The sequence below is a fragment of the Bufo bufo genome, chromosome 2, assembly GCF_905171765.1.
Source record: "Bufo bufo chromosome 2, aBufBuf1.1, whole genome shotgun sequence".
Lineage (NCBI taxonomy): Eukaryota > Metazoa > Chordata > Amphibia > Anura > Bufonidae > Bufo > Bufo bufo.
The window spans coordinates 675698758-675725877 of NC_053390.1; the positions used below are offsets into that span (position 1 = coordinate 675698758).

Genomic DNA, 27120 nt, shown 5'->3' on the forward strand with positions numbered 1-27120 from the left:
ATGAAATTTCAGAAATTATTTTACATTCTATTTATTATTCTGATGGGTCTGCTCTTTATTCACGGACAGAGACCAGGTAAGAAAACTATTTAATTTATTTATTTTTTTCTTTCTCCTTATCTATGGAATTTCTTAACTTTGAATCATTCCTTTTTGTATTTGAAACTTTTACATTTTTTCTAAAGATAAGTCACCAGTATCTATGTATTATTCATTTGTACATTCATTGCTTTTGAAAAAACAACCTAACTAAATGACTGAACAGTGATGTATAGATTTTGTGTCTGCAAATTATTATTATTATTTTTTTATATATAGCTTTGCTACATTCAGTAGAGTTTATTGCATTGCTGGTTTTATAGATATATATTTTGCTTCTGGATACAAAATTTACATAGAATGGACCAGTTACATAGATTCATAGTATGCTACATATTATAGTTTTCATTGCCTTCATAATTTTATAGAAAGGCGTTAGAGGCATTATGCTGTTAATTACATATTTCATGTATAATCCTTTCAGACTATAATGAAAATATGGCAAAATGTAGCTTTAAATGATGTAGGAAAAAATCAGAACATCATAAAATGTTGAAACCTATGAGGAAAGAAGATTAGATAGATAGATAGATAGATAGATAGATAGATAGATAGATAGATAGATAGATAGATAGATAGATAGATAGATAGATATGCGTGTCTGGTGAATAAAGTTTTTCTACTCATTTTACGCCTTGGATGTGCCGTGGAATTTCTTCAGCCTATCGTTTGGAGGGGGATCGCCTCCACAGCCGCTGGCACTCCGCCTGTACTTGGGATATAGCTGTGCTTCCCAACTTTCCTCTCTTTGTCTAGATAGATAGATAGATAGATAGATAGATAGATAGATAGATAGATAGATAGATAGATAGATAGATATTATTAGGGGTCCATTATTGTGTCTGAGCTTGGGCCCACCAGTGGATCCTCTGGTACTCTGGTGAGCCAGTCCGACCCTGCATAGGAGTATTAATTCTGGCACTGATATGTAGCATTGTGTGAAAATACCCCTATGCACATCTATTTTTTGATGACAACCCTGACAAAACAGATTCATCTAACGTGTAGGTATAGAAGACCCCTCTGCTGGTTTTATAAATAGGTAGGTCAGCTAGACTTCATAGGAAACCATTACAGGGAAATGCATATAGTCAAAATAATGATCCATATCTACCTGTAACCATTATGGACAACCGCACACTACCTAACCACATGAAACCTACAAAACATGAGCTACACTGCACAAGTAGTTCTGTCCAATTGGATTAGTACATCAATGACTTTCTCCTCAATAATGTAAGGTATAGATGTAGTGGGGCTGAGTTTGTAAATGCAGTAAACCATTGTGATATTATCTGGTCTTCAATAGAACTGATGAACAAATTTAACAGTAAATGACATATTCAGCACTGCTATGTATGTACATAGTATAGCACACAAGACAAAACTATGGTGGAAGCATATGAAGCATTTAAGCCAGGCTTACATCCATGCTATATAATAGTGATATTCCTTATATACAGTGGCTTAGTACAATGACTGCACTCTGAATGAGCTTGGAGGTAGGAGTTTATAGAAGATTACAAGACTGTTCTCTATGATAAGTAAAGTGCAGCCTGTCTCCTAACAAAGGTTCAGTAGAACACAAATGCATATAAAATGGTGACAGGGGCTCGGCACAATAGCAAGAAATCAGCATAGATTTAAATCAGCAGCTCAAAGAAGACCCTGTCCATATACTGCAGCCCACCTGGTCAATAAAGATCTATTGCACCTTCTTCCATTTTACAGAGAAGGCCCAGGGGAGGTTTATAACTATCCCATGCACATTTCTATTCATTCAGCAAAAAATACTTTGTAGTCAAAGGCAGAAAATAAGATGTTGGTTATCTATAAAGTGTAAAAAAAAACATCAAATGTGAACCCCAGGCACTTCATAGGGATACATTACTCAGTGTTTTGTGTTGTACTGAAAAATATTTGTTAGCACCAATACTCTTTGGAAAACCTAATTTATGATGACATTTGATATACGGTATCACAATTAAATATAGATAATGTTGTTTTGTATATGTTTATGGTGGTGTTTGGTTGTGTGTTAAAGGGGTTATCCCAATCTGGAATATTTATGGCATATTGACAGGCTATGCTATAAATGTCTAATAGTTGGCCTATGGGGCAGGTCAAATCTCAAGAATAGAACGCTAAGTGAAAGGAGATTAAAAGCTGAACATGCGCAGCCATCCTCCATTCACTACTATGGGACTTTTGAAAATAGCCAAGTGCTGGTTTGGTTATTTTTGGAAGTCCCATAGCAGTTAATGGAGGGGTGGAGGGTATATGTGTGGCTTGCTATCCATTTACTGCTGTAGGACTTCCAAAAACAACCAAGTGCACTTCCTCAGCTATTTTCAAGAATGTAGAGGATGCCACGCATGTGATGTGTGCTTTCCATTCATGGCGAGGCCCCATTCTTGAGATAGGAGCAGATCCCAAAGATTGCACCTATCGGACATTTATTTTGCTTACTTACGGTACATAGAAGAAACATATTCCACAAAGCATTAAAGACGTTATCATTACCATAACTTGCTCTCCTCAGAGGAGCTCACCGTCTAGATTGCCCATCAGCATGTTTTTGGAGTGTGGGAATCTTTTATGTATGAGTAGTCTGCCAATTCATCCCAACATCAGATCTCAGGAGAATGAAGGATTGGCTATGCTGGCTTTCAACATGCCCCATCCTTTGTTCCCACGGGAAAATGTGTCTGGCAGTGACTTATTGCCCTCGCTCCATTGAAAAAAACATGCATGCTTGGTTTATGGAGGAGTTGGGAGAAACAGCTTTTAACCAGGTGATATATCTCATGTGTGCTACCGTAGCTAAAGGCCTGTAGTAAAAATAGGTCCGATTGCATTTGTGGTGCCCACTACTTTTTGTGTGAAATTCCAACAAGAATGGCACTATAGCTAGGAACCACAGAATCTACAATGTCCAAGTGACCTGCACGACTGGTGTCATCAAGTACAAGTTGACCCCATCCCCCATGACCTGGGGACAGTGTCTATAGGGGTAGTCACTAGTAACTACATGACTGTCACTATGTTTTTTACACATAAGAGTGAATCAGAAAGATTTGGCAGGTAGAGACCTCTAATGCTAGAAAATATCTGTATATGAATCTCTTTGTGAAGAAACAAAAGGAAAACACTGGGCAAAACTGATAGCCTGATGGGATGGTACATGACACAAGTACAGTCCCTCAGACACTGCCCTAGATATAATATCAGGAATCAGTTCTGTCTTATGTCAGTTATTGGTTATATCCTACATCCACAGGCCAAAAACCCATAAGTCTTGTTACTTCTCACAATGGAGAGTTTGCTATAATTATACCCAGTCTAGGAATAGAAAAACAAAGGGAGGCATTTATCAAGATCGGCATTTTCATCGCCAGCCGGAGAGGGCTCCAAATTTATGCAGAGGAGCATTCTTCTCATAGATTTTGTGCATCCTCCTTCTGGCCGTGCAGCAGACTAAAATCTACTGCAGCCTCCTAACTGTGATAGATTTCTGTCTTATTTCACGCCATTCTGGCATGAATGTAAATAAATGTGTCTGGCTGGCTGGCCACGACCCCTCGTCTCGCCACTTCTGAGTGTGGGGACATGGGGAAAAGTTGCAATTTTTTTTTTAATGCCACAATAGTGGCATAAATACCGTAATAAATGTCCTTCAAAGGTCCTAAAAAGATACTTTTTTATTTTACAATAATTACATTTTATATACATAAAACATCAAAATCTCTGTAAGGCCTCATGCACACGACCGTTGTGTGCATCCGTGCCCGTTGTTCCGTTTTCCGTGATTTTCTGCAGACCCATTGACTTTCAATGGGTCCGTTGAAAACTCGGAAAATGCACCGTTGTTCATCCGCGGCCGTGATCCGTGTTTCCTGTCCGTCAAAAAAATATGTCCTGTCCTATTTTTTTGACGGACATTGGTTCACGGACCCATTCAAGTCACTGGGTCCGTGAAAAAACACGGATGCACACAAGATTGTCATCCGCGTCCGTGATCCGTGTCCGTAGGCTACTTTCACACAGACGGATCCGCAGATCCGTCTGCATAAAAGCTTTTTGACAGTATATTCTAACACAGAGGCATTCCCATAGTGATGGGGACGCTTCAAGTTAGAATATACTAAGAACTGTGTACATGACTGCCCCCTGCTGCCTGGCAGCACCCGATCTCTTACAGGGGGCTGTGATCAGCACAATTAACCCCTCAGGTGCCGCACCTGAGGGGTTAATTGTGCGTATCATAGCCCCCTGTAAGAGATCAGGTGCTGCCAAGCAGCAGGGGCCAGACCCCCCTCCCTCCCCAGTTTTAAATTCATTGGTGGCCAGTGCGGCCCCCCTCCCTCCCCTGTATTTAATTCATTGGTGGCCAGTGCGGCCCCCCCTCCCTCCCCAGTATTTAATTCATTGGTGGCCAGTGCGGCCTCCCCTCTCCCCCCCTCCTAATTAAAATCCCCCTATTATACTTACCTGCGTTGTCTGTGACCGGCCGGGCGCTCCTCCTACTGGTAAATGAAAGGTCTGTGCGGCGCATTGCTTATAGCACAGACCTGTCACTTACCAGTAGGAGGAGCGCCCGGCCGGTCACAGACAGCGCAGGTAAGTATAATGCTTCTAAAATTGCTAAGTAACCATGGCAGCCAGGACTGCAGTAGCGTCCTGGTTGCCATGGTTACCGATCGGAGTCCCAGCGATTAAACTGGGACTCCGATCGGAACTCTCCGCTGTCACCAATGATGGGGGGGGGATTTTAATTAGGAGGGGGGGAGAGGGGAGGACGCACTGGCCACCAATGAATTAAATACTGGGGAGGGAGGGGAGGCCACACTGGCCACCAATGAATTAAATACAGGGAAGGGAGGGAGGGGGCCACACTGGCCACCAATGAATGTAATACAGGGGAGGGAGGGGGGCCGCACTGGCCACCAATGAATGTAATACAGGGGAGGGAGAGGGGGCCGCACTGGCTACCAATGAATTTAAAACTGGGGAGGGAGGGGGGTCTGCCCCCTCCTGCCTGGCAGCACCTGATCTCTTACAGGGGGCTATAATACGCACAATTAACCCCTCGGGTGCGGCACCTGAGGGGTTAATTGTGCGGATCGCAGCCCCCTGTAAGAGATCGGGTGCTGCCAGGCAGGAACAGGGGGCAGTCATGTACACAGTTCTTAGTATATTCTAACTTGAAGCGTCCCCATCACTATGGGAACGCCTCTGTGTTAGAATATACTGTCGGATCTGAGTTTTCACGATATAACTCAAATCCGATGGTATATTTTAACATAGAGGCGTTCCCATTGTGATGGGGACGCTTCAAGTTAAAATATACCAACGGATTGGAGAAAACTCCGATCCGATGGTATAATAGGGACTCCTGACTTTACATTGAAAGTCAATGGGGACGGATCCATTTGCAATTGCACCATATTGTGTCAACGTCAAACGGATCCATCCCCATTGACTTGCATTGTAAGTCAGGACGGATCCGTTTGGCTCCGCACGGCCAGGCGGACACCAAAATGACTTTTTTTTTACTTTCCTTCATGTCCGTGGATCCTCCAAAAATCAAGGAAGACCCACGGAAGAATAAACGGACACGAATCACGGAACTACGGAACCCGTTTTTGCGGACCGCAAAATAAAACGGTCGTGTGCATGAGGCCTAAAGCAATTTTACAGTGATTAACACTTATGACATATAAATTTGATATCAATGGGAGCTGCCAATCAGCTGCTTCCGGTTGAGTGTTGACCACATGTGCACATTCAGGTAATTCCTAAATTCAGTGAATCAAATGATAGTACTTCAATCTGTTAATGCCATAAATTAGTTGAGGCCCAAACTCCCATCAGATGTGGTTGGAAAATCTACAGTAAGTGAATTTAAACATGCCTGAGATAAACACGTGTCTATCCTAAGACAGGTAATAATATAGCGGCAGACTAGTTGGTCTTTTTCTGACGTCAATCTTCAATGTTTCTATGTAAATGCAAATCAGGGTAAATGTCTTTATGACTCAGTGCACAAATTATTTTTGAAAGCCTGAGATTGTGTCCTCCAAGTGGCAGACAAAAAGGTAGTGTGGCCCAGTAAAAGTGCACATAAGTAAGCTTAATTTGGGGAGACTTGTAAGTGATCCTTCATCTGCCTAGACTGCCAACCAAAGAGCCATGTTTAGGTTTATCTACCCAGCAGGGGGATCCAGATTGCAAGTGGTGAGGTACCTAAGGGCTATGTCCTACACTGTCAGGAAGGACAGCGTACTAGGTCATTGCAACCTTAAAAATGCTTAAAGAGGACCTTTCATGGGTCCAAACATTATAAACTAAGTATCAGGATATGTAGGGCATAGTGCAGGGATCTAACTGCACTTACTATTTTTCTGGGCGCCGGTCCGTTCACCCGTTGTGGCCCCCGTTGTATTCTCCCGCCTGATATGCTAATTTTAGCATTGTTGCAATGAGGAGGCGATTGAGTCTTTTTCCGTGGCGCCTCCTTCTCCCTGGCTGTAGCGCTGTCCAATCGCAGCAGAGAGCGTCACCGGCAGGGAGAGAAAACAAACTCACCTTCTCCCTGGCTGTGACGCTCTCCGCTGTGATTGGACAGCACTACAGGCAGGGAGAAGGAGACGCCCACGGAGAAAGACTCAGTCTCCTCCTCATTGCAACAATGCTAAAATTAGCATACCAGGCGGGAGAATACAACGGGGGCCACAACGGGCGAACGGAGCGGAGCCCAGAAAAAACAGTAATTGCAGTTAGATCCCTGCCCTATGCCCTACGTTTCCTGATACTTAGTTTATAATGTCTGGACCGATGAAAGGTCCTCTTTAAAAAAAAACTATGTTGAAAAGTGAACAAACAGCAGGCATAAAAAAAAAAAAAGCGTCCTGGTCTCTAAGCCCAGCATAGTTGGCTAGCAATCTATCATAGGTAATTTCACTTTTATATTTCAGATTCTATCATCAACTTAGATATCTGATGGATTCTTGTACCACCAAAGAACCATGTACTATAAAACAAGGAGTCTTGTATGGCCTCATTTATCTTGACCACAATGACATAAGGAATTAGGCAAAAAGCCTTTTGACAATTCTCATTAAAATGTATATACTTGTATGTAATAAACTGAATTCAGTCCTTTCTGTTAAGACTTTGTAACCTGATTATTGCCCTACGCACCCTATTTGAATATAAATGCTGGCATGTGTGCATGGACCTCTGGTGGCAGGCAACAGTGCACCTGTTTACACTAATCTGAAAAAGCCCAATCTTGGCCATTTGAAATGTTCCAGAGGTAGGGCAAATTAGTTTACCATGCATGAGTTAGTCCATGTTTAACACTGCGCAAGGCTATAGGTAAACATTCGATTTCAGTTACAATTACCACAAACAGATGTGACCATTTTACCACTATTCCTTACTAGCTATTCTCTAAGCAATGGAAAGAAATTCTGGTAATTGTCCAAGGAAAGATCTTTTGTTCAAATGCAATCTCCCCACAATGCTTTAAAAAGAGAATGCAAATGAAACTATCTGAAAGAGTTCCCTCTGGACCATTTAACTCATGGTTGCTGACCAGTAGAAGAGTCAATTACTCTTATGTTTCTGCTTTTCTACTTACATTCAAAAAGATTTTTCAAATGTGAGAAATGGATGCAATCAGAGACCATTGTAAGTGTGTTTGGGGAAAATACCAATAAATGTCATTGGTTCATGCTATATTCAAGACCAGGGATCAGCAACCGCCAGCACTCCAGCTGTTCAGAAATGACTATTCCCAGAATGCTTCATTCACTTCCATGGGAGTTAGAAGAGCAGCCGAGCATGTTTGCATGCTGGGAGTTGTAGTTTCACAGCAGCTGGAGTGCCGAAGGTTGCTGATCCCTGTTCTAGACTGTTGAAAGCATTCATACAAGTAATAATATAGTGAAGCAGATGAACACAAACTATACACATCACTAGTGTTGAGCAAAGCATTCAAAGAGCAATGCGGTCCGAAGTTTAGGAAAACTTTGATTCGCAACGGATCCGAATTTCCTTGCGCTTTGCGGTAACGAATCAGTTTTCTTAAAATGGCGGCTGCACGTGTTACAAAGCAAAACTAAGTGTAAAGGAGACAAGCTCGAGAACGCGAGATCACCCATAATGCAGTTAAGGATACTTTCCCACTAGTGTTTTGGCTTTCCATTTGTGAGATCCGTTCAGAGATCTTAAAAGCAGTCCAAAATGGATCAGTTTTGCCCTAATGCACTCTGAATGGAAAAAGATCCGCTCAGAATGCATCAGTTTGCCTCCGATCAGTCACCATTCCGCTCTGGAGGCGGACACCAAAACGCTGCCCGCTTGACGAAACTGAGCCAAACGGATCCGTCCTGGCACACAATGTAAGTCAATGGGGACAGATCCATTTTCTCTGACACAATCTGGCACAATAGAAAACGGATCCGTCCTCCATTGACTTTCAATGGTGTTCAAGGCGGATCCGTCATGGTTATAGAAGACATAATACAACCAGATCCGTTTGTGACGGATGCATGCGGTTGTATTATTGTAATGGAAGTGTTTTTGCAGATCCATGACGGATCCGCAAAAAACGATAGTGTGAAAGTAGCCTAAGCCAGCCAAACCGCAGATATCATGGATTGTCACAGCCCTATAAAACCCTCATCCTCTGCGGTCTCGGCCATTGTCCTATGAGCTGAGCATAGGGAGAGACATGGCAAATACTCAGGTGTTAGGGACAGTGTTGCTGAAAACGATTAATGGAAGAATTCAATATCAATAAGATGGAAGCCTTTATTATTCCAGTGCCCAGCGTGCCAACCAATACCACCCAGTTTGCACCCCTTAGGGGGGGCCAGGTCTTAGTGCTAAATGTAATATTAATGAAATGTGGGAAAGTGTGTCATTGCTCCAAATACTTGACTGTAGATCAATTAATAATAATAATAATTAATATGACCCCAAAGCGCAGGACAGACAATCACAATGTGTCAAAATAATATTGCATATTTGTTTATCTTTGGTGAAATCATAAATTAAGAATTTTCATATTTTATTTCAGTAAACCAAGGTCAACGAAGAAGAGCCCACAGACACAACTGTTTCCTGAAAAGGTGTATGCCTCTCCATTCCAGAGTACCCTTCCCCTGAGGTATTTATACAAGATTTAGTTAACACCTACTATCAAAGGGTTGTTTTCACACTAGTCAAGGTTTTGAAATCGCTACCCTATGCCTGTACAGTTTCTAGAAGTTTCTTGTAAATCTGGTGGGAGTTAGTGAGAACGGTCTACATCAAGCAGTAGTTGGCCAGGATATGTTGTAGCGTCATCTTTTTTCCTGAGTATTGACTAATGTTCATCTATTTTACTGGAGGTAGGTCTCAACGATTAAAGAGGTTGTCCACTTTCTGGTTACTGTTGACAATTGAGTTTGTCAGATGATTATATGGCGCTTACTAATGTTATTTTCTATATTTCACAAGGTATTACCCCTTGTTGGCCAAGTCTTTGTGCCTGTCCATAGAGAGATCCTGTCCATAAGATGGCTGCTGATCAAAGGTTCTTTGACTAGGCAAATCATCTCCATGTGACATCTCTTCTGCTCAAATACATTGACCCTGCATTTTCTGCTCTTAAAATGGTGGGAGTTTATTAAGATACACAGCACCTGCGCTAGAGAACACCATATGGAGGTGATCTGTCTGGTCACATGACCCTCCATCAGCGGCCATCTTAAGGACAGGACCTCTGGGTTGACAGCACAAAAGATTTACCTAACAAGAGGACAAGGCTTGTTAAATATAGCAAACGGTACAGAATATCAACAATGGCTATATTATCAATTGCGATATAGTTATTTTACATACACATTGGTCACAATTAGTCAGAAAGTGGCCCAACCCTTTTAAGGTCTATTTTCCAACAGAAAATGTGTAATATACAGTAAGGGTGCAGCCACACAATCAGGTTTATGATGCAGTTTTGGAAACCAAAACCAGGAGTGAATAAAAAATTTTAAAAAAGGGAGGTCATGTCTTCCCTTCATACTTTCTCTCCTTTTATGATCCACTACTGATTTGGTTTCCAAAACTGCCTCAGGAAACCTGACCATGTGGCCATCCGCTAATAGCACTAAATGGAAAAGGAGCTTAATACCCATGAAAAAGCAAGAGAATAGCCATACTTTCAACAACAAAAAAACATTGCTTCTATGGGAGAATTGTTCCATAAGATGATGTTATACTATGGCACAAGTAGTACCTACAGCTCAGAAGTAAAACTCTGCCATGTGCATGAAGCTTTATATTCATTTTACTGGAAAGTCAATCACTTTGAGGGTTTCTTCTGACATTTGTGGAGCGTTCATTATATTCCTATAAAAAATGACATGTTTAAGTGTTTCTGATGCAATACTGTGGGCAGAGAATTTGCAGAGTATTACAGTGCCAAGAAAAAAATTAGTACTCCAAAAACATCCCAAAACATTGTGTGTGGAACCGCCCTCATTGTGGTTTCACACATGACTTTTAATGCAGTTTAAGGACTCGTTCACATGAACGTATTTTGCATTCCGTATACGGGCCGTTTTCTGTGTTCCGCATACAGTCCGTATACGGAACCATTCATTTCAATGGTTCTGCAAAAGATGCGGACAGCACTCTGTGTGTGGTCCACATCTGTTGCTCTGTCCCGTGGCCCCGCAAAAATTATGAGTCCTGTCCTATTCTCGTCCGTTTTGCTGACAAGAATAGGCATTTCTATAATGGGCCTCCTGTTCCGTTCCGCAAATTGCAGACCGCAAAAAACTGCACGGTCGTGTGAACAAGCCCTAAAGGAGTGAATCTTTCCTATTTCCTGGCCCTCTCTTTACTATTCACTCCTCGCTTTGGCTTTAATAAAATGCCCTTTACAGCACATAAAAAAAACTGTATTGTAGTATACAAACATGAATACACACAAAAATATTAACCCCTTCTACCCCGGACCAGTTTTCACCTTCCTGCCCAGGCCATTTTTTGCAAATCTGACATGGGTCACTTTATGTGGTAATAACTTTGGAACGCTTTTATTTATCCAAGCCATTTTGAGATTGTTTTCTAGTGACACATTGTAATTCATGACAGTCAAATTTGAGTCAATATATTTCACCTTTATTTATGAAAAAATCCCAAATTGACTAAAATTTTAAAAAAATTTGCAATTTTCAACATTTCAATTTCTCAGCTTTTAAAACAGAAAGTGATACCTCATAAAATATTTATTACTTAACATTCCCCATATGTCTACTTTATGTTTGCATCATTTTGTAAATGTCATTGTACTTTTTGGGGATGTTAGAAAGCTCAGAATTTTAGAAGCAATTCTAAAAAAAAATTAGAAAATTTCCAAAACGCACTTTTTAAGGATCAGTTCAGGTCTGAAGTCACTTTGTGGGGCTTACATAATAGAAACCCCCCATAAATGACCCCATTGTAGAAACTACACCCCTCAAGTTACTCAAAACAGATTTTACAAACTTTGCTAACCCTTTAGGTGTTCCACAAGAATTAAAGGAAAATGGAGATTAGATTTCTAAATTTCACTTTTTTGGCAGATTTTCCATTTTAATCCATTTTTTTTCTTTAACACATCGAGGGTTAACAGCCAAACAAAACTCAACATTTATTACCCTGATTCTGAGGTTTACAGAAACTGATGTAAGGGCGCACGGCAGGGAGCAGAAGGAAAGGACTGCTGCATGGTTTTTGGAAGACAGAATTTTGCTGGACTGGTTTTTAGACACCATTTGAAGCCCCCCTTATGCACCCCTACAGTAGAAACGCCCAAAAGTGACCCCATTTTGGAAACTAGGGTATAAGGTGACAGTTTTATTGGTACTATTTTGGGGTACATATGATTTTTAATTGCTCTATATTAGGTTTTTTGTGAGGCAAGGTAACCAAAAAATGGCTGTTTTGGCACTGTTTTTATTTTTTATTTTTTACAACGTTCATCTGACAGGTTAGATCATGCACTATTTTTATAGAGCAGGTTGTTACGGACACGGTGATATCAAATATGTCTACTTTGTTTGTTTGTTTCAGTTTTACATAATAAAGCATTTTTGAAAAAAAAATATGTTTTTGTGTCTCCATTTTCTGAACGCCATATTTTTTTTATTTTTCCCCCGATCCTCTTGTGCAGGGGCTCATGTTTTGCAGGAAGAGTTGATGTTTTTATCGGTACCATTTTTGGGTACATATGATTTTTTGATCAAAAATTGGTGGTCTTGGCACTGTTTTTATTTATTTTTTTATTTTTACTGCGTTCAGGGGTTAGTCCATATGACATTTTTATATAGAGCAGGACGTTATGGACGTGGCAATACCTAATATGTATACTTTCTCTTATTTATGTAAGTTTTACACAATAATAACATTTTTGAAACAAAAAGAAATTGTGTTTTAGTTTCTCCATAGTCTGAGAGACAGAGTTTTTTTTATTTTTTGACCGATTGTCTTAGGTAGGGGCTCATTTTTTGCGGGATGAGATGACAGTTTGATTGGTACTATTTTGGGGGCATACGCCTTTTTGATCGCTCGGTGTCGCAATTTTTGTGATGTAAGGTGACAAAAAATTGCTTTTTTTGGCACTGTTTTTATTTTAATTTTTTTACTGTGTTTACCAGAGGGGTTAAGTCATGTGATATTTTTAAAGAGCTGATTGTTACGGACGTGGCGATACCTAATATGTATAATTCTTTTTATTTATTTCACTTTAACACAGTAATTGCATTTTTTTAAACAAAAAAATTATGTTTTAGTGTCTCCATGTTCTGAGAGCTATAGTTTTTTTTATTTTTTGGGCGATTGTTTTATATAGCGGATCTTTTTTGCGGGATGATGAGGTGACAGTTTTATTGGGACCATTTTGGGGGGCATACGCTTTTTTATCACTTGGTGTTAGACTTTTTGTGATGTAAGGTGACAAAAATTGCTTTTTTTTAAACAGTTTTTATTTCTTTTATGGTGTTTATCAGACAGGGTGGATTATGTGATATATTTATAGAGCCGGTCGTTACGGACGTGACGGTACCTAATATGTGTGTGTTTTCTTTTTTTTTCTTCAATTTTTTTAATATAAAATCAGTGGAAAGGGCGTTTTTTTTCTTTCTTTTTTTACTTGAAATGTTATTTTTTTAATTAAAAACTATTTTTTTAAACTTTATTTCTGTACCACTGTGGGACTTAACTTTTGGGGGTCTGATCCCCTCTGCAATGCATTACAATACATCTGTATTGTAATGCATTGCCTGTTAGTGTATTACACTGAGTAATACACTAACAGGTTGCCTAGGAGACACAGCCTGAGGCTGGATCTCCTGGGCACCCATAGAAGGTAGGTCCCGATGCCATGCAAGGCATTGGGCAGCCTCTGCACGGCATCAGGCTGCCTTCTCACCCATCGGGTCGCCACCACAGCAGCGCGGGGACTCGATGGGCTCCCTCACCCGGCGCAAATCCCCTCTATGCCTTGATCAGCGCTGATCGCGGCATAGAAGGGGTCAATCCATCGGCATCAGCTTCTACAGCGATGCGGGCGGAAACAGCAGGAGCCCAGCTACCGGGGATTGACGGGCTCCTGCAGTGATCGGGCGCGCACCGCTCACTGACTATCTCCTCCTAACTATCTGAGTTATATACAGTCAGGTCCATAAATATTGGGACACAATTCTAACATGTTTGGCTCTATACACCACCACAATGGATTTGAAATAATACGAACTAGATGTGCTTTAACTGCAGACTGTCAGCTTTAATTTGAGAGTATTTATATCCAAATCAGGTGAACGGTGTAGGAATTACAACCGTTTTCATATGTGCCTCCAACTTGTTAAGGAACCAAAAGTAATGGAACAGAATAATAATCATAAATCAAACTTTCACTTTTTAATACTTGGTTGCAAATCCTTTGCAGTTAATTACAGCTGAAGTCTGGAACGCATGGACATCACCAGATGCTGGGTTTCATCCCTGGTGATGCTCTGCCAGGCCTCTACTGCAACTGTCTTCAGTTCCTGCTTGTTCTTGGGGCATTTTCCCTTCAGTTTTGTCTTCAGCAAGTGAAATGCATGCTCAATCTGATTCAGGTCAGGTGATTGACTTGGCCATTGCATTACATTCCACTTCTTTCCCTTAAAAAACGATTTGGTTGCTTTTGCAGTATGCTTTGGGTCATTGTCCATCTGCACTGTGAAGCGCCATCCAATGAGTTCTGAAGCATTTGGCTGAATATGAGCAGATAATATTGCCCGAAACACTTCAGAATTCATCCTGCTGCTTTTGTCAGCAGTCATATCATCAATAAATACAAGAGAACCAGTTCCATTGGCAGCCATACATCCCCACGGCCATGTCACTACCACCACCATTCTTCACTGATGAGGTGGTATGCTTAGGATCATGAGCAGTTCCTAATGTTTTTGCTATCTCTCTGATCGGTTTGTTTTGTTTTTTCAGCCTAATGATGGCTTGCTTCACTGATGGTGACAGCTCTTTGGATCTCATCTTGAGAGTTGACAGCAACAGATTCCAAATGCAAATAGCACACTTGAAATGAACTCTGGAACTTTTATCTGCTCATTGTAATTGGAATAATGAGGGAATAACTCACACCTGGCCATGGAACAGCTGAGAAGCCAATTGTCCCATTACTTTTGGTCCCTTAACAAGTGAGAGGCACATATGCAAACTGTGGTAATTCCTACATCGTTCACCTGATTTGTATGTAAATACCCTCAAATTAACCCCTTAAGGACTTAGGGCGTACCGGTACGCCCTATTTCCCGAGTCCTTAAGGACTCAGGGCGTACTGGTACGTCCTAAGTTTAAATCGCGATTGCGGCGCGGCGGGGGTTAATCGCAACAGGATGTCCGCTGAAATCATTCAGCGGGCATCCTGTCACAACGCCGGGGGGGTCCCGAGACCCCCCCGTGTCAGAGATCACCGCAAACCGCAGGTCAATTCAGACCTGCGGTTTGCGGCTTTTACCTTATCCGGCGGTTGCGGGCGGCGGTGCCATCGGGTCCCCCATGCGGCTGTAGGGGCGACTCTATGGCATGGAAGGCAGCGCAATGTCTAAGGAAGGCATCGCGCTGCCTTCCGGTGATGAGCCTGTGAGATCCAGCCCCCTGGATCTCACAGGCCGGAAGCTGTATGAGTAATACACACAGTATTACTCATAGAGCCAATGCATTCCAATACAGAAGTATTGGAATGCATTGTAAAAGGGATTAGACCCCAAAAGTTGAAGTCCCAAAGTGGGACAAAAAATAAAGTAAAAAAAAAGTTTAAAAAATAAAGTTTTCCCCCCAAAAATTAAAAGTTTCAAGTAAAAATAAACAAAAATGTCATTTTCCCCAAATAAAGTAAAAAAAAATAGGGCAAAAAAAAAAGTATACATATTAGGTATCGCCGCATCTGTATCGACCGGCTCTATAAACATATCACATGACCTAACCCCTCAGATGAACACCGTAAAAAATAAAAAATAAAAACTGTGCTAAATAAACCATTTTTTTGTCACCTTACATCACAAAAAGTACAACAGCAAGCGATCAAAAAGGTGTTTGCCCACCAAAATAGTACCAATCTAACCGTCACCTCATCCCGCAAAAAATGAGCTCCTAGCTGAGACAATCGACCAAAAAAAAAAAACTATGGCTCAGAATATGGAGACACTAAAACATCATTTTTTTTGTTTCAAAAATTATATTATTGTGTAAAACTTACATAAATAAAAAAAAGTATACATATTAGGTATCGCCGCATCCGTATGGACCGGCTCTATAAAAATATCACATGACCTAACCCCTCAGATAAACACCGTAAAAAAATTAAAATAAAAACGGTGTAAAAAAAGCCATTTTTTGTCACCTTACATCACAAAAAGTGTAATAGCAAGCGATCAAAAAGTCACACGCACCCCAAAATAGTGCCAATAAAACCGTCATCTCATCCCGCAAAAATCCTACCCTACCCAAGGTAATCGCCCAAAAACTGAAAAAATTATGGCTCTCAGACTATGGAAACACTAAAACATGATTTTTTTTGTTTCAAAAAAGAAATCATTGTGTAAAACTTACATAAATAAAAAAAAGTATACATATTAGGTATCGCCGCATCCGTGACAACCTGGTCTATAAAAATATCACATCAACCTGTCAGATGAATGTTGTAAATAACAAAAAATAAAAACTGTGCCAAAACAGCTATTTCTTGTTACCTTGCCTCACAAAAAGTGTAATATAGAGCAACCAAAAATCATATGTACCCTAAACTAGTACCAAGAAAACTGCCACCCTATCCCGTAGTTTCTAAAATGGGGTCACTTTTTTGGAGTTTCTACTCTAGGGGTGCATCAGGGGGGCTTAAAATGGGACATGGTGTCAAAAAAACCAGTCCAGCAAAATCTGCCTTCCAAAAACCGTATGGCATTCCTTTCCTTCTGCGCCCTGCCGTGTGCCCGTACAGCTGTTTACGACCACATATGGGGTGTTTCTGTAAATTACAGAATCAGGGCCATAAATATTGAGTTTAGTTTGGCTGTTAACCCTTGCTTTGTAACTGGAAAAAAATTATTAAAATGGAAAATCTGCCAAAGAAGTGAAATTTTGAAATTGTATCTCTATTTTCCATTAATTCTTGTGGAACACCTAAAGGGTTAACAAAGTTTGTAAAATCAGTTTTGAATACCTTGAGGGGTGTAGTTTATAGAATGGGGTCATTTTTGGGTGTTTTCTATTATGTAAGCCTCGCAAAGTGACTTCAGACCTGAACTGGTCCCTAAAAATTGGGTTTTTGAAAATTTCTGAAAAATTTGCTTCTAAACTTCTAAGCCTTGTAACATCCCCAAAAAATAAAATATCATTCCCAAAATGATCCAAACATGAAGTAGACATATGGGGAATGTAAAGTAATAACTATTTTTGGAGGTATTACTATGTATTATAAAAGTAGAGAAATTGAAACTTTTTACAAATTTTTGGTAAATTTGGTATTTTTTTATAAATAAAAATGATTTTTTTTTTTAACTTCATTTTACCAGTGTCATGAAGTACAATATGTGCCGGAAAAAAAATCTCAGAATGGCCTGGATACGTCAAAGCGTTTTAAAGTTATCAGCACTTAAAGTGACACTGGTCAGATTTGCAAAAAATGGCCAAGTCCTTAAGGTGAAATAGGGCTGAGTCCTTAAGGAGTTATAGCTGACAGTCTGCGGTTAAAGCACATCTTGTTTGTTTCATTTCAAATCCATTGTGGTGGTGTATAGAGCCAAAAATGTTAGAAATGTGTCGATGTCCCAATATTTATGGACCTGACTGTATATAAGTTAACTGTCTAATGTAATACAACCAAGCACAGAGTACAGCAATGACACTGCTGTCTCTTTCATAACTGCAATAAACTTTAGAAAATAACTGCTGGGGAGGTTCTTATATACTAAGGGGTAGGCAACTTTTCTATTGGTTGCTGGGGATGTTGCTAAGCTGTGACAAAGTCTTCTCATTGGCCCACAAGCTAGAAGAAGAGGGATGATCACCTGATGTGTACTGTGCTAAAAAATATATATATATATTTGATTTTACGAATATATAGCGCTATATTATAAATATTCGCGAATTTTCGAAGTGCCGATATTCGCGATTGAAATTGGCTATTCGAATATTCGTGCTCAACACTAATGAATATATATCAGGCCTACGGTATTTGCCAATTTGGATAAGAGAGGTTACGACCTGCTTTTAATTAGATTATTTGATTACTTAAAGTTTCATTTAAACAGAAGCATATGTATTCTCTAAGGTAATCTGTAATGGCCCGTACGCAGTTTCATTGATCCAGTGGTGTCACCGTAATCTATATTAAGGTCACATTTAGGGATGAGTGAATCGACTTCGGATGAAACATCCAAAGTTGATTCGCTCATCCCTAATCACATTAATATGCAGCCGGATACGACAATTCTAGAAAATGTTTTCATCAGTAGACAGTAATATTAGTGATATGAAGCCACCCATAGACTAAACTTGATGCTGGTATAAAACCAACATTTTTAGCTGAATATGCTGACAGTCGAATGAGCACGGGGGCTGCCAGCCCACATGGGGGAAAATAGATTGCATGATAGATTGTTCAGGTAACTTTGTCTTCTACCTAAGATGGATGGTACCAGAGATGTCTTACAGCTGCCTCTTTTCCCCTCAGCTGAACTTAAGTGGAGATTTTTGGGAGCGATAATTTTCCAGCAGTAATATTATGTCAGCAGAATGCTTTATAATTTACATCCTATTGCACGCAATATTTTATATGTAAAAAAATAAACTAGTACGCTCTATGAACTTTTTCTTATATGACAATTCACATCCATTTTGAATTGCTCTACAAACATCATATAGTGCCTCATTCACACGTCCGTGTTCGGTCAGTGATTTCCATCAGTGATTGTGAGCCAAAACCAGGTGCGGCTCTAAACACAGAACAGTTATAGATCTTTCCCTTAGGCCTCATGCACACGGCCGTTGTTTGGGTCCGCATCCGAGCCGCCGTTTTGACGGCTCGGATGTGGCCCCATTCACTTCAATGGAATGGGGCCGCAAAAGATGCGGACAGCACTCCGTGTGCTGTCCGCATCCATTGCACCGTTCCGTTTCACCACAAAAAAAATAGCATGTCCTATTCTTGTCCGTTTTGCGGACAAGAATAGGCATTTCTACAATGGGCCGCCCTTTCGGTTCCGCAAATTGCGGAAGGCACACGGGCGGCTTCCATTTTTTGTGGATCCGCGGTTTGGGGACCGCAAAAAACGGAAAGGTCGTGTACATGAGGCCTTATATCTAATGTCTGTGGAGGCTCCAATCTGGTTTTGGCTCACAATCACTGATGGAAATGAATGACCAAAATAACTGAACTAAACACCTGTTCTTAATGCATGGCCCTTGGTCGTGAAGATGACTTCAGACATCATGAATGATGCAAAATTTATTTGACTTGTAAAAGTGAAGAGGTTTTAGGAGCACATCATTTATTTTAAAAAATTGGAAAGAAGCATTATTCACCTCCACAGATGCTTTCCACTGACTTTCCAATACTGCTTCGGTCCCTGATGCTTCCCACTTCCCGTCACAGCTCAATGTGCTGGAAATGACAAGAAAAGGCCAAATCAGTCAACCAATGGCCTCAGTGGTGACCCGCCTCAGCCAGTGATTGGCTGAGTGTTCCTTTTATGACATTATTGTTGTGCCGAGCCAGGACAGGATTAATGGAGGAGAATATATTTCCATTAAAACAAAAATGTCCAGAGAAACCCTTTAACTGATAAATTCAGTTCTGCTACATCTATTACATTATCGTGATGGCCAGAGTTCCAATATGTAATGACATTTCAAAACATATGGCTAGTACACAGATTTCCATATTAGTAATAAATAACACAATGAGGGACTTTTATCAAAAATTTTCTGCCACTATAGTGCCATTTAAAGGTTTTGAATTATGGTGCGCAACCTATTTTCACCATAATTTGTGACTTTTTGAGTTTCTTGCTCGTGTCAAGAAAAGAGGTACAATTAGTGTAAGGGGGGAAAGCCTATTGTTGCCTGCTGAATGTACTATAACTTACGCCAGAGTTTCTGGGGCATGGACTGCTAGAGATTCACCTTATTTATGAAGAGGTAACAGCCTCTTAATTAATTAGGCACATCTTACTCCAGTGCGCAAGGGACGAAGACCTTGATCTTGACAAATCTCCCCCAATGAGCTATTGCCAAGACTTTGGCTTAATCTAAAGAAATCCCATTAAAAGAAGACCTGTTATTTCTCCTGACATGTCTCTTAGGCTGGTTTCACACGAGCGAGTTCAATGCATTGATTTGCTATACTCCCTCGTGTGAATCCAGCCTAAAACTGACATGTCAGGAGAGGTGACAGGTCCTCTGCATATTGTGATAAAGTGAATGTGATAAAAAAAAAGTGAAGATAACAATAGAGGGCTTGTTTGCTCTAATATTAGATAGGTAATTATTCAGGCTGATTAATACTACAACAAGATAGTCAGCCTGGGTCAAAGTGCAGCAACAACAAGATCTTCACCAATGCATTATGTACAATGCTAGCCTTTTAGGCCAGTCTGATTGCAGCATAAGAGCAATGTCCTGATATAAAATGAGTCGTCTTACTTCAGGAAATGGCATTTATCATGTAGAGAAAGTTTATACAAGCCACTTACTAATGTATTGTGATTGTCCATATTGCTTCCTTTGCTGGCTTGATTTACTTTTCCATTACATTATACACCACTCATATCCAGGGGCTACAACCAGCAGTGGTGGTTGTGCTTGCACACTATAGGAAAATGCGCCAGCCTCTTTGGTGGCCGGGACCGTGGAAGCATACACAGGCACACATGCGCAAATTCTGCCCTAGCCACTCGTATCTGCGCTACAGCGGTGGCCGTAACCCCTGGATGCGGGCAGTGTATAATGTGATGAAAAAGGGAATCAAGCCAGCAAGGAGGCAATATGGATAATACGAATACATAAGTAAGTGCCTTTTATTAACTTTCTCTACATGATAAATGCCATTTGCTGAAATGAGACAACCCCTTTAACTGTTAATGACCACAGGCGTTTTGAAACATGAGATATCTACCACTATAGTTTTTAATGGGAAGCGTCTCTCAAAAACATTTCACTTTAGTGCATTTACTTAAAGGGGTTGTCCATTAGTTTAAGAAGTTTAAGTCTGAAATATAAAAACTAACCATTACTCAACTGTTAAATCCCTTGTTGCTCAGTGGTCCCCCCCAGTCCTGCAGTGATGACATACATCTTTCATGTGACTGCTCAGCTGGTCTCGGCAATGATGCTTGCATGTACAGCATATGACTGCTGAAGCCAGTGACTGGTTGCAGGGGTCACTTTAATGACAACCCTTTTGAACTACTTTTGGAAAAACACCACAGCAATTTTTGAATTGGATTTTTTGAGTCAAAGGCAGAAATCAATCCAGTGAGAAGCATAAGTCCTTCCTTGATATTTCCCATTCCATTTAAATCCACTTCTGGATTTAGCTAAAAAAGAATGGAATTTTACAAAAAAAAATTGCGTGAAACCACCCTAAATGCAATGTAAGGATTGCAGAAGAGATATAATGTTAATTCCCAACCTTGTGAAAATGAGAACATTTATTATCCAACATGGAATCATCATTCAATTGGGGGTTTCTAAATTGAATGAGGACAGGGCCACACAAATACGAAAACAGGATGATACCAATAGTTCCAGCGCCAAATGGGGTACTTAATAATACATTGAAATTCAGCTATTATATTTAAGGCATCCATTTATAATGTACCTTCACAATTACAGGAACCTAAGGCCATCATTCCGACCCTTACAGACGCCCGAGCTTCAATGCGGTTTGGTTTCTGAATTGAAGTTGAGTTGGTGGATTCATTCTAATCCCTAATGGGAACATGTCCACATGACAAAAGAACCACATGATTAAGTAAAATTGGACTCCTGGGAAGTCTGAGCTCAGGAAAAGGCTCCAAATGATGAATGTGGGCAGGTCAGGAGCACATAAATACCAGCACCTTGTCACAGAGGTTGTTAAGTGGTGGTATTGTCCAAGACATCTAATCCTGCCATCGTTTTACACAGGCTTACAAACTGAGCATCATTTGCACATTTACCAGTTAGCTGAACACGCACAATACAAATTAATGAGCCGTCCACATGACAGACGTAAACAAGTTATGAGGAGCAGACGGCAAAAATACTACAGTCTGCAACCTCTGCAAGGAGAATCTGGGATTGCGTTCCAAACACAGCAAGTCAAACATCTACAGATGTATAAAGACTGGACTTCTCATTCTAGTTTTCTAATGTTCATCATGATAATACGTACAAGGTTCACCTGCATTCCTATGTAAAGCCACTGATAACACATTGTGATATTATAAAAGGCTGTGTTAAACATAATGACGCCCATACACATTCAGGTTGCAGCTATCTTTCTTGACTCCAGACACTCTCGACAATCATACTTGGCTTTTTGTTATACTTGGTCCATCAGATTTAGGGCTTGTTCACAAGACCATGTGAAGCCTGTGCCCGTGCTGTGGACCGCAAATTGCGGGCCGCTAAGCACGGGCACCTGCCGTGTGGCAGCCGCATAAGCAAGCTCTATCTTTTTGCCGTGCGGAAGCATGGAACGGAACCTCAGAAACCACTCCGTAGTGCTTCCGTAGTGTTCCGTGGTTCCGTTCCACACCATTCCGCATCTCCGGATTTGCGGACCCATTAGAAATGAATGGGTCCGCATCTGTGATGCGGAATGGCCACGGAACGGGACTCGTGTATTACGGATCCACAAATGCGGCACGCAATACGGGCACGGGCTTCACGCGGTCGTGTGAATGAGCCCTTAAAGTGATTTTGACAGCAAGTGCAGTCTACATTATTTTTGCTGCCAAGAATATTGGAACCCCAGCAGACGTCAAAGTCAAAATTTCTTGGTGTCTGAAAACTGTCATGGCTCTAATATAATTGGGTAGTCTTATATACACAACTTATCCACAATATCCAACAATGAAAAGTACAAAGGAAAGACTTAAGGCCCATTTACATGATAATGATACAATGATAGGGGCAATTATCAAGAAGGAAAAATTTCTAGGTATGCTCATTCCGGATAACTGCCCTGTGTAAAGGTGCTGCCAATCACCCGATGAACGAGCAAAAGCTTGTTCATTGGGTGAAGGCATAGCTGATGTGGTCATCTAAATCTTAACTTCTTGGCAGCAGAACTAAAGCGCAATCTGCTGCACAGAATCAATGAGGATGAGCAATCGCAGCAGTGATTTCTTGTCCCCATACAGCAGAGGTGATTGCTGCATGTAAATGCTGCTCTCACCTCCTCTGACAAGCAGGCAATTATCAGGCATGTATGGATCAATCCTGATAACTGCCTACTGTAATGGGCCCTAAAGGACCTTCACATGCAGGGTATTCATTTGCAGATTCTGCTCTGAAAATTCAAAACAAAGTATAGTACGAAGAAATTAGAGTTTTCCTAAAGATTACACAGCTTTTTGCTGAAAATTTGCCTATTTATGCCAGTTTAACTAAAGTGTAATATGGATGCCTATCTTTGCCTGTATTACAAAAACAAGTCCAATCCTGTCTGCAGGTTTAATGACCCAAACTAACAGGAACATAGATCTTGAAGATGCTGATAGTTTAGGTCATTAGACTGCCAGTCAGGCTGGGACTTGTTTCTGTAATACGGGCGCAATAATGCACCCATATCACACTCACATGAAACTGGTAAGGTAAAGTTGCTATTCACATTCCTGGAAAACATAGGACAACAAGGTGATAGAAATACTACTCATGAACCACCTTCCCCATAAACACATACAACTGTAAGAAATGCTCCAGCCCTTAAAGAGATGTCAGTGAACTGACAGTGTTTTACACTAATGAACTAGGTCTGGAGATAGAGATCAGAAAAGCACAAAATATTTTTAGATCAGCTCCCCAACAACATAGTAACATGATATCTAGAGTTTCCTTCACCCACAGAATGATTTTTTCCCCCTCTTTACACCAGATGTAAAAGTTTATGCCGTGTTCGATCATCATTCAAAGTGAAATATGTTATTTAGCCAAGAAGAAATGGCTAAATAATTGTTGTGAAATAAGTCAGATCTTTATCTCCAAATTATCCCAAGACAAATTAGCATGGTACATTCTCCCAGCATGTGTTCAGTTGTAAAAAGATCAATTTTGGGAACAACTCGATGCCAGAGCTTATGAGCACATTAATCACAAGGTAGGACTGAGTAGAGAGAGGGAGGTCATCAAGGAAGGCATTCCAGAGGGCTTGGACTTATGAAGCTAAGACCCATTCCAACATACACCACCAGTTATATACTCAAAAATACATGATGAAATAATCAAATCTTCATTTGAAAAACTAAAAATAAAGCAAGGTGTAAAAAAAATAAGCTGAATTTAAAAAGGACAGAATCATGGCAGAAAATCAACTCCGTGTAATGATCAGTGGGGGTCAGACCGCTGGAGCCGGAGCCTTTCAGGAGAACTGGGTCCCATGGTCTCCTGTTTGATTGAAGCAGCAGACAAACATATGCGCTGCCACTCTATTTAGCTCTATGAGGCTGCCGGAGATAGCCAAAGGCTTGAATTTAGAAATCTCAGGTCAACACAAAGTGCTGAATGGAGCAGCGGACAAACACCACGCTCCATTCAGGTCTTTGTGGCTGCCAGAGATAGTCAAGCGCTTGAACTCGTCTATCTCCACCACTCACAGAGTTGAATGGCGTGGAGGACACGGGTTTGTCTGCAGCTCCATTCAAACGGGGGAACACAGGACCCCATTCTCGTGATTCGTAGGGGACCCCAGTGTTCAGACTCCTGCCGATCAGACACTTGTCCCCTATCCTGTGTATAGGGGATAAGGTATTATAATGGGACAACTCCTTGTTTAAAGGGCTTGCTGAGATTAGAAAGGACTTCTTTTTACCAAGGAACAGTGTCACACTTTGCAACATCTAGTATTGCAACTCATCCCCATTTACAAGAGTAGCACAGAGTTGGAATACCAGACACAGCTTATGGACTAGATTGGGAATGATCTGTGAAATCAATGGTTTAGTCTCACTGTGAATTACCAGTAAAAAAATGTACAAGTTTCAGTTGCTCTTCAGTATAGTTTTTTTTTTTTTTTTACACAACAGTCAATGCTAACAAAGTTATTTTTTGTTGTCTGTCAAAAAGGAGCAAGTGACAGAATTAAAAAGTCTAATTGGTAAGATACAGATTTTAGACTGCAGTACTCTGGTGGCTTTTCATAGTGGACAGTAAAGGTGGCCATACATATTAACGTTGACCAAACCAGCTGACATTTAATGTGTACGGGGTCCTTCAACTGCAGGTTTCAGGGTGAGAAGATCAGGGAGCAGATTACTCCCCATTTCTATTGAGAACACCCAAGTGTGCAAGAGTTTTGGGGGGGGGGGTGAGTTGGGAGAGAATGCTGTTGGCTGAATAAGCTTCTGGCCAACAGCGAATGTGTATGGCCAGCCGAAGTAAAAAAAGAAATACATCCTTGTGCATGATAACAAATCACTGCTCTCTACTCTGTCAGCACTAGTTCAGAAAGCAGAATTAGCATGTGACATTATCATGTGAGTAGAGTACTCTAGGCACCAGATCAAGTGATACATTATAGCAATGGATCGAAAAGATAGTACTCTGTTTGTTAAATATCAAGACCACTAATTGACTGATACTGTGTCTATTAAAACATTACTATCTCAAGGGCTTCCGCAATCCTATTGAAGCTCTGAAAGAGATGATGAATGAGTTACCTGATAATTTGACTGATTTCAACAAAAAAATATTTGCCCTCAGCCCCCACTGAGGTGAAGCAGGGCAACATTGTATCAGTTGCATATAAGGGTATTTAACTTGCACTGTAAACTTACCGCCCCATTAGGCCAAATAAAATAGCCTGCAGAAAGAAATCATTGTTTGTCTAAGACCTATTGTCTATTTATCAGCTACTTTGTAAAGGCAGTATCTCAAAGAATGTGGCAAAGAAAGTCTAGAGGAGATGACCTAAGAGCCAACAAAATAAATAGCACAAAATATAGCCAATGACATAAACTTGATATTTTAAATCATAGATTTGTACCAACATCCCCACCACCAAAATAAACCCAATACATGCAAGTCACCAACATAGATATCGTAAAAAAGTTTAAAAAAATGTTATCTGACTGAGGACTTTATTCAAAAGTTCAGACTTTTCATGGAAATGTTACATTTTTCATACATAATGTTGTATTTCAAACCATAAAGCATTATAAAAAGAGGTGCATGTTGGCAATGGACCTTCATAAGAAAAAATTGACCTTAAGAACAAGTGTTGGACTGGGGTTCCTTGGGCCCAACAGAGGAATTTATTCTTGAGGCCCAACTCTTATATCATCAATAAAGTTCAATAGGTTTTGAATCAAAGAAATAGATCTTAGTGGCAAATGATTGGCTCCAAAGGCAGCCAAATGATTTTTATTCTCCTGGATCTTTGGGGCCTACTATGGTATCAAAGCTGAAGGATGCTCTGCTGGGCCAATCAGACCCTGATAAGAATCCCCAAAGGACTTAAGTGAAACAGATCATCTTTATTTCCTTATAGAGCATACTTACAATGCATATATAATGATTCTCATATGTCTTTTTAGGTTGGAATGCTGTGGAAATTCAGAGAAGATGAAATATAACCACAGGACATTGTATTATTTATTAAAAAATGATTCTGTGCATAAAAAATATGTCCATGAATTGGGGTCATCCTTTGTGGAAGATGGACAGAGGGCGGCAATGTTTAAGAGAGCCGAAAGCATTGAACTGAAGCAAAACCTACTCCACCTCTCATCTCACAGCATGAAGAACCATCTCAATGACAAAAAGGCGCAGCTATCATGGCTACACAAACCAAGGGAAAAATACAGATTAAATGGAGTATACATTCATAAGGACTTGTTGTTTCTTCAAGAGACCGGCGCATGCATGTTCTACAGTACAGTATTCAACAAAACAACGCCTATAGATTTCCTCTGCCTTCATGGACCAATGCTTCTTATTGTTCCAGCCCATGTTTTGAACTATTTGGGTATACATGGTGCACAGTACCTACAAGATGCCATCTTGAGTCATGCCGGTTCTCCAGGAGTACACAGGATTTAATAGTTCACACAGTGCAATATTTAATACATATACAGTATATAAGTAGAGGGAATTTATTTCATATAGCTTTATCTCACTTTTGCTACATTGTAAAATTGTATAGGCTCATATAGGATTCCAGATAAGGGTCCATTCACACGTCCGCAAAATGGGTCCACATTTGTTCCGCAACAGGTG

At 40.5% G+C, this 27120-nt stretch overlaps 1 protein-coding gene across 1 annotated transcript; it reads left to right on the forward strand.

The window, feature by feature from the left end:
- APELA (apelin receptor early endogenous ligand) lies at positions 1-26500 on the forward strand. Its single transcript, XM_040419895.1, has 3 exons — positions 1-76; positions 9188-9277; positions 26439-26500. The coding sequence occupies exons 1-2, from the start codon at positions 1-3 to the stop codon at positions 9274-9276; spliced, it is 165 nt and encodes a 54-aa protein (XP_040275829.1). The 3' UTR covers position 9277; positions 26439-26500.
- The last annotated feature ends 620 nt before the right edge of the window (positions 26501-27120 follow it).